We start from the raw sequence: 8,304 nt of genomic DNA on the forward strand, positions 1-8,304 counted from the left end.
AAAAAAAAAAAAAAAAAAAAAAAGGCAATGCAAACAGAATAAAAAATAGTAAACCTTACTCAGGTTAATTTCTGAGCATTTAATTTGCCTTTGTGCTATTAGGAACGGCACTGTTTTCCTAACTTCTCTCTCAGTGAATTCATTATTGGTGTGCAGGAGCATCGCCGATTTTTGTGTGTTGATGTGGTGTCCACAGCAGGATGTACTTTGGCTGGACACTATCCTAAATCTGTCCCTGTTACTTTTCTCTCATTGCTGGGACAATATACCCGACACCCAAAATCAGGGAAGGGAAGGTTTACTTAGCTCACAGTTAGTGGAGGCCTCAGCCCATAATCCACTGGCTCCAAGGCAGAGTGGCTCATGGCAGAGGGCAGCAATTTATGGAGGCAGAAAACAGCAAAGAGCAAAGGGAGGAGCAGCGGCTTCAGCACCTACCATGCCTCTCGCCCTTCTTTATAGCGCATCAAGGCTGTCTGCCCAGGTGGGTGCAGCACTCACACCTGTAATCCCAGTACTGGATCATAGATTAATCACAACCTCTAGAAGTCTCCCCCATGACATGAGACTTTGGGTAGCCTAGATACAAATGGTCACACTCCCCTTTATAAATTTTAATTTAGTTTATTGGGAGATCTTATTTGCCAGTTGAAAAATGTATCTCTAGTTTTCTAATAAAAACCACTAGGAATATATGTTAAGTTTGTTGTCAACATTATTAGGAGGTATTTGTAAAGCAAGAGCTGCTCTTGTATGATTACAATAATGGTTCTCTAATAAACAGCCTTTCAGAGTCGAAGAGTCTTGTTTCAGAGAAGTGACAAATTGGAAGTGTTTTATAGAGGATTTTAAGTTTATTTCCTGCTTTTGGAAAAAAATCATTTTCATAATTCCAATCCATAAAATTATCTCTTCTCAACCTCATCTTTTTATGACTGTTAAAAAATACCATCTTCCATCAGATACTCAATACTATTTATAGAGTTCCCTACCTCCAGGAACCTGCACTCAGATCTGTGGAAGTGAGACGAATCTGTATATGTATTGCCGAATTTATGATGAGCTATTTTTCCTGAAAACTCAGCAGGAAAGAGGAACAAAAAGTAGAAAACAGACAGGATAGAGAATCCTGGTTTCCAAACTCTGTGTTTCATTTGCCTTGTAAATTTACAGCCTTCTGTGGGTGCAGTCTTAAGTACAACTAATAGTAGGAGACGTGCGCCTGAGAATTATTATTGGAAAACCTGGAATCTAAGAAAGCTGGAGACCTTTTGTGCAGCGTGTGTGCTTCTATGGAAAGTGAAATCCATAATGATTTCTACAGAAAAATCTGATATCTCAAGATTTGGTTCTTCTTTTCTCTTTTCTCTCTCTCTCTCTCTCTCTCTCTCTCTCTCTCTCTCTCTCTGTCTCTGTCTCTGTCTCTGTCTCTGTCTCTTTCTCTCGTTCTTGCTTTTCTTCTTAGGCAGGTTCTTGCTATGCAGTTCAGGCTGGCCTTGAACTCACTTTGGAGCCCAGGCTGGTTTTGAACTCACAAGGCTCCTCCTGACTCAGTCTCCTGAATGCTGGGATTACAGGTGTGTGTCACCACGCCCAGCAAAATCCAGTTCTTAAGGGGAAGCACAATGCTGGCGCTGGAGGCTCAGCAGTTTGCCCTGCTCTTCAGTTCTGTTTCCTTCCACTTGCTGAGAGAGTGAAGGAGCCCATCCCCTCACATCATTCTCAGTGTCTCTCTGCTCCCAATTCTTGGAAATTTTCCCTTCAAGTGTGTTCCCTTAGAGGGATTATTTTGCTTTCTCTCTTTTCCTTCCTCTTCCCTTGGGTCTCTTCTCTCTCCCCTTCCACAAGTATTTACTGAGTGCCCTCGGAGAGCTCAGCATTGTCTGGGAAACAGCAGTGTGACCAGTGCACAGTCTTCAGAACCAGGTGAGTGGGCAGGTGGACGAGCCCCTCTACCTAGCGCAGGAAGCACTGGCTGGAACAGAGATGCTTAGGAGCCCTGACAACTGCACCCTGTCGCTTTAACTCTTTGTCCCAAAATTTGGTATAGAAGCTTGAACATAGACTACAGCAAATTTTAAAATGTGAATGCTAAAACTTCCCAAATTCTGTGGTTAGATTTGCTTAGCAACCCACTACATAACTGCTTTCACTATCTGCTTTTAAAAGAAACATATTCTCCTCATGGATGCAACAACAGTAATCCACACAGTGACCCCATTAAAATTGGTTTGTTTTTTTTATAATGCCTTTACAGCTACATGAGGGGCCTAACCACCCTCTGACACTGACCCCACCCCAGTGATCTGATTTCCTTCGATTGGCTGAAACCCAGTCCTTCCTTTAAGCTTTAAATTCACTCATTCCCCCTGCATGGATCACGTGTCACTTATTTCCAGGGTAGCACAAGTGTAGGCTCTGGAATCAGATGTTTGGATTGGAAGTCCGACTCTGTTACTTAGCTACAGATTGACTTCCAGCACACTGAATTTGTTTTATAAACTTTATTTATCCTTTAATAAAAATTAGAGATTTAGAGATTAGAATTAGAGATCCCAATTCTATTTGTGTAAAGACTGACATTTTTATTGCAGAGATAGAGTTGTTCCTATTTTTCTTTTCTTCTGCTCAATCTCCTCACTGCTTCTGAATCCTATTCTCTAATTTAACAGGTACACATTATGCATCAGAGAGACCACAGAAGTAGGCAGTTGAAACACTAGCAGGGACAAATATACCCTCAGTGCCAGTCATAGGTGGTAGCTGGATTCAACTCTAATGCTATTGTTAAGCCAAACAATCTTGCTTTCTTCTGGGGTTCCAAGAATAGTTTAGAAATGAGATTCTAGTATGCGTGCGATTGTTCCTTTCTCCTTCCCCCTTTCCAAATTCTCTATTTATAACAACTCTTGATTTCACTCCAAATAAAAAATGTGCTTCTCAGCAACTAGATATGATCCCCGTTTGGGTTGGCTAGAGTAATTGCCTTTAGGCTCAGCTCTGCTCACACAAGAGGTAGAACTGTGGAGACCAAAAAGGATGAGTGGGAAGCTAGAGGTTGGCTTCAAGCTGGTTCTTAGCACTGCCAGCAGAGGAAGGGGTTGTCTCAAGAGTTAGTGACGTTCCCAGTCAGAAGAATTTCCTGATGCCTTATTTCCGTTTTGTACCTTAACATATATTATACTGAGATAGTAACAATAAGTTGCATGGAAAGGAACCCAAATAATCTCAATCTGACTTTTATAGCAACATTGTTAATTCAGAAACTAGGTGAAAAATAAAACTTCCAGTAGCTCCCTATTAATCAAAGAAAAGGATTTCCTTTGGATAAGCAAGGCATTCTGCCAGGAGTTACAGAGGATTTAAAGAATGTTATTAGAGGTTCCCTACTCTGAAATGGTCAAGAAAAGGCAAAAAAACACATGAGAAGCTAAGTGATAGCCCAGAGATGTTAAGCCCCTCAGTCTCGCAATAGCTGTACCACTGATTGATGACTGCACGGGTGGTTTAGTGATAATTACCATGGTCATTGGGAAGTGGGGAGCCATGGACTGGAAGCTTGTCAGGTCTGCCCCGGCTGCCATGGTAGAATACCACTGACTGGGTCGTTTAAACAACAGACATTGCTTCCCTTGCATTTCTAGAGAGTACAATTCCAAGATCTTGTTGTCTCCAAATCTGGACCCTTCTGGGGCCTTGCTCCTTGGCAGGTGGATGGCCACCAGGGTCCTGGGTCCTCCCATGACCTTTCCTCTGTGCATGTGCCCTTGGTGTCTCCCCAGTTATCCTGATCCCTTTTTACAAGAGCACCAGTTGGACTGCATGAGAGCCACCCTAAAAGCCTCAATTTTTTTTTTTTTTTGGATTGAACTCAGGCCCTTGTGCTTGCTGGGGAAGCGCTTATTCCACTGAGCCATCTCCGGCTCCATCAAGCCTCATTTTAATTGCATCACACTTTAAGAGTTCTATTTCCAAACTGAGTCACATTCTGAGGAACAAGGGGTTAGGGCTTTAACCTATAACTCAGGGGCAGACAATTCGGCCCATAAAAGATGGTTGCTTGGAGGAGGGTAAGAATAAGTTACAACCGTAAAGAAAGGGGTAGAGGGCTGGGGAGATAGCTCATGGGCATAAGGCCTGCCTGGCAAGCACAAAGTCTTGAGTTCAATCCCCATTACTGTGAATAAATAAAGAAAAGAGAAGAAAAGAAATGGGGTAGGGAGAAGCCGTATTAAAGGTGGGAGCAAGAAAAGGTGGGAAACATTCAACTTGCAGAGAGACAAGCCAGAGCATGCAGGGCTTCTGAGGCTGAGCAAGCCCTTGACACTGACTGACATTTTTCCTCTCCAGAAGACAAAAGCAAATCACTCCTGGCAAGAGGGGCCTTCAGTTCCTACTGGCAGAGTGACTGTAAGTCAACATGACCCTGTTCGCCTTTGTGGGGCCAAGAAGAAGCACAATCTGTAAAAGAATTCCTGGAGGGGAGAACAGGCACTAAGTCTGCACCCCCGGCCAACCTGTGAGCCATCTTTTGCCGTCAGTGCCGGCTTGACCATTGCTCACAGGCAGGCGAGTTGTGATTGATCACTGGATTTTCACAATTAACTTGAAGTTCTTGTCCTTATTTATTTATTTATCTATTCTGTATTTTAGGGAAGGATCTACAGGGGGTTCAGGGTCTCACTACTAGATTGGACTCATAGTGATTCTCCTGTCTACAGCCTCCCAAGAGCTGGGATTACAAGTGCGCGCCACCATGCCCAGTCTCAATTGCCATCTCAGTGCACCCCGGGGGTGGGGCTGGCACAGCAGGCCCGGGGATCAAACCCCCAACCCCTGCACCTGCTTGCAGGCACTTTAATCTGCTGAGCTATTTGGCTGGCCCATTTGTCCTTTTTTATTCTGAGTATTTTCTTCTTAGTTCATTTTCTGTTTTCTGAAACAGATTGCCTTTCACATTGCATTGTTGGTTTTCAGTAAATTTGGATGTAGTAGGAGTTCCATGGGCCAGAAATTCTTTTAAATGTTAAGGTGTCATTTATTGGAGACTGGATTTTTATTAGTTGTCTTAAAATTTACTATAATAACAACAAAACAAAATGAAAAACACTCCACAAAAACATGGCTCTTTTTCCTCTATTTGAGTGTAAATGAAATCCCTTCATCTAAGAAATTCTTCATTATGCAATTTGGGAACTATTCTAGAGCACAATATTCTTCCCTTGTAGAAGAATTTACTTTTGTGTGTATATTTCTTTTCAAACCAGGGATTGACACATCCATCAGTTCTATTCAGATTATGGAAATCCAGCACATAATTGATCGTCGGTATTGCAGTAGCAAACTCCATTGCGGGTAGGAAAGCCTCATGATCCTATGCTTGTTTCTGGAATTTACTCAGGGTACTGGGTTTGAGACTAGAATGAAAACTGAAGCTACATAGTGAAATCACCATGGGCTTACATGGCTCCTTGAGTGGAAACACCGTGATTACATGCATACAAGGGAATCATAAAGTAATCAGTATTAGCAAATGTCAGTGAACCATGGACCTAGTGATTCTGATCGTCTGATTTCGTGGTTAAGTCTGAAGCAAAGAAGCCTGGGAAGAGCTTTGTAGCTGACACTGAAGGCATATAACACAGGCCCAGAGCTGCTAATGAGTAGGATAGACAAGAGAAACATGGTCTCCAGCTGGGCTTGGTGGAGCGTGCCTGTAATCCCAGCACTCGGGAGGCTGAGGCAGGAGGATCAATGTGAATTCAAGGCCAGCCTGGGCTCCAAAATGACCTCAAGGCTAGTCTGCACTGCATAGCAAGACCTTGTCTCAAAAGACCAAAAAATGTAAGAAAGAGAAAGAAAGAAAGAAAGAAAGAAAGAAAGAAAGAAAGAAAGAAAGAAAGAAAGAAGAAAGAAAGACATGTTTTGAAGTTGAGTGAGCTAAAACTTGTGTATTTTCATAACAAGGGATATCATTATTTTCATTGATGAAAAATATGTCTTATCTTAGTTTTATCAGTAAGAAGAGGGAAAAATCTAAGTATTTCAACAGCTATGAGCAACCTCTATTTCCAGTGTGTGTCATATCATATATGTCATGTGTATATGTAGGCCTGTAATGATATGCTTAGAAGCCTAGAATGCAAGCTGCTTCAACAAACACAAGTGCAAGTTATAGGCATTAGAAAGGGAATTACTTGTGTTAATTTAATAAATATATGTGAGCTGTTTCCTAGGTTAAATGCAAGGCATGTATTTTGAACTGGTATAAGAGATCATACGGGTTTTCAGTTTTATAACATTTTCAATCTGATAGAATTTATGCTTGATAGTCTTGAATTATAAAAATAACTTGTATGGTGCTTTATGATGATATTAATTATCACATTTTCATAGAAGTCTTAGCTAAGAAGTAGTGCTGTTTATCTCCACTGTGTACTTTTCAGCAAGCTTGAAAATATTTGCCTAAGCTCACGTCAGATGAGTTTGCCTCTGATGCTACACAACGAAAAAGAACCAGGTGGCTCGGTTCCAGGGCTCAGACAAGGATGTCCCCTCACTCTGGATATGCACTTCTTCAGTGTAAGATGGGGAGCCTATCCAGTGAATTGAGGTGCTGAGAAGCATGTAAATATTCGGAGACCCATCATAGGAAACTAATTCCACCAATCTAAGTTTTCCAAACAAAGCATTCCTGATCCAAAGGCAGATCTTTCTATATATTTTTAATATGTGAATCCACCAAAATAGTACTATGCTCCACTTGATACAGGAGGAGCTCTCATTTTTCTCTACTTTTTGAGATGCAGTTGACATGCAATAGTTGTGCACACAGTGACTTTTGTATTCCTCTCCATTGTGAAAGGTCAGCTCTTCCAATTCCCTGTTTTCACTTGCACACTTTTAGCAATTTAGTTTAGTATTAATTAGAATCTAAAATGCTGTGATAGCTCAGTGGCCTAAGTACTTGCCTTGCAAGCACAAGGACCTGGGATCAATACCCTACACCACATTCTGTGCTGTCCCCACTCCAAGCTGGCCAGCAAAACTGTGCATGGTGGTGTATACCTATAATCCCAGTGCTGGGGAGGCTGAGATAGGAGAGTCATTATGAGTCCAAGCTGCGTAGTAAGACCCTGTACCAAATCAATCAATAAATAAAGATTTTAAAAAACACCAAAAAACAAGTAGGCTGTTTTTCTGGAAGTTTTCAGTACAGTATGAATCAATAGAATTTCCTTTTTTCAAAATATCTTTCTTGTTGTTGGTTTTGTTTTGGTACTGGAATCAAGCTCAAGGCCTTGCGCTTGCCAGGCAGGCATTTGTGCTGCTGAGCTATATTCCCAGCCCCTCAAGGAATCTTTCTTAAATTTGGTGTAAGGGCCAGGGAGATGGCTCAGTGGCATAAGCACCTGCCTGGCAAGCACAAGGTCCTGAGTTTATCTCTGGTACCAAAAAATATTAAAAATAAATAAAATAAACTTGAGGTATGGAGGTAGGGAAGAACTTGTAGATAATCCTGTTTTATAATTTTTTACATCACTAAATGGTAATCAAGGCTGTAATGATTGTGGCAGATTCAGGTGTTATAATTATATATTTCCTATCAATATTGTTTAAAAGGGGGTGATTTGTGGTAGAAAAACTGGTATTCATTTCAACCTTCCTTTTCAGGGGTATCATGAGTTTGTTGTCTTTGCTTTATTTGTCTTCTGAAATCTATACCTCTATTGGGGAAATTAGGTTATTTTCTGTGCATTTAATTTTGTGCATTTGGTTTAGAATTTAACTTTACATCATTTTTTCCATGCATTTTGAAAGTTATAAATCTTGTGATATATCTTATATTAAGATGTGAGTGAGACCACTCTGAAATTTGACAAATGTGCCTCTGAAAAACTATTAACTATACCAGGTTAATTATTTGCTATACTTACATAATATTTCACAGCTTACAGAACATATATTAAAAGGAAAAAAAAGCCATTCCTTCATGGTTTGATTTTCAGCTTCATTTTTTTCCACTCTTAGGGCTGGATATTATAATTACAATATTCCCATTAATAAGAACACACCCACAAAAGTCAAATTCTCTCTGGAAATCAAGTAAGTACATGGCTCTAAAAATGCTTCTTTTGTTTGTTGTTATTAATTAAACAGAAGGGCTGAATGTACAGTTCCACCTGAGAGTTAGGAGGCGGACAGCTCTCAGTCTGTGAGTGATGGACAGGAAATAAAAAATCTCAAACTAATCACACACTACCCAGCATACTAAAGGAAGAGAGGGAGGAAGGAAGGAAGGAA

General features: G+C 40.8%; 1 protein-coding gene across 1 annotated transcript in view; it reads left to right on the forward strand.

Moving 5' to 3' along the window:
- The window catches only part of Myrfl (myelin regulatory factor-like), a 110,914-nt gene that overhangs the window by 98,531 nt on the left and 4,079 nt on the right, over window positions 1-8,304 (forward strand). Inside the window, exons 20-22 of the mRNA XM_012514956.2 lie at window positions 4,351-4,410; window positions 5,268-5,355; window positions 8,032-8,106. Of these exons, the coding sequence (XP_012370410.1) occupies window positions 4,351-4,410; window positions 5,268-5,355; window positions 8,032-8,106 (223 nt within the window). The remainder of the gene's footprint in view (window positions 1-4,350; window positions 4,411-5,267; window positions 5,356-8,031; window positions 8,107-8,304) is intronic.

Source organism: Octodon degus, unplaced genomic scaffold, assembly GCF_000260255.1.
Source record: "Octodon degus isolate 3935 unplaced genomic scaffold, OctDeg1.0 scaffold00047, whole genome shotgun sequence".
Lineage (NCBI taxonomy): Eukaryota > Metazoa > Chordata > Mammalia > Rodentia > Octodontidae > Octodon > Octodon degus.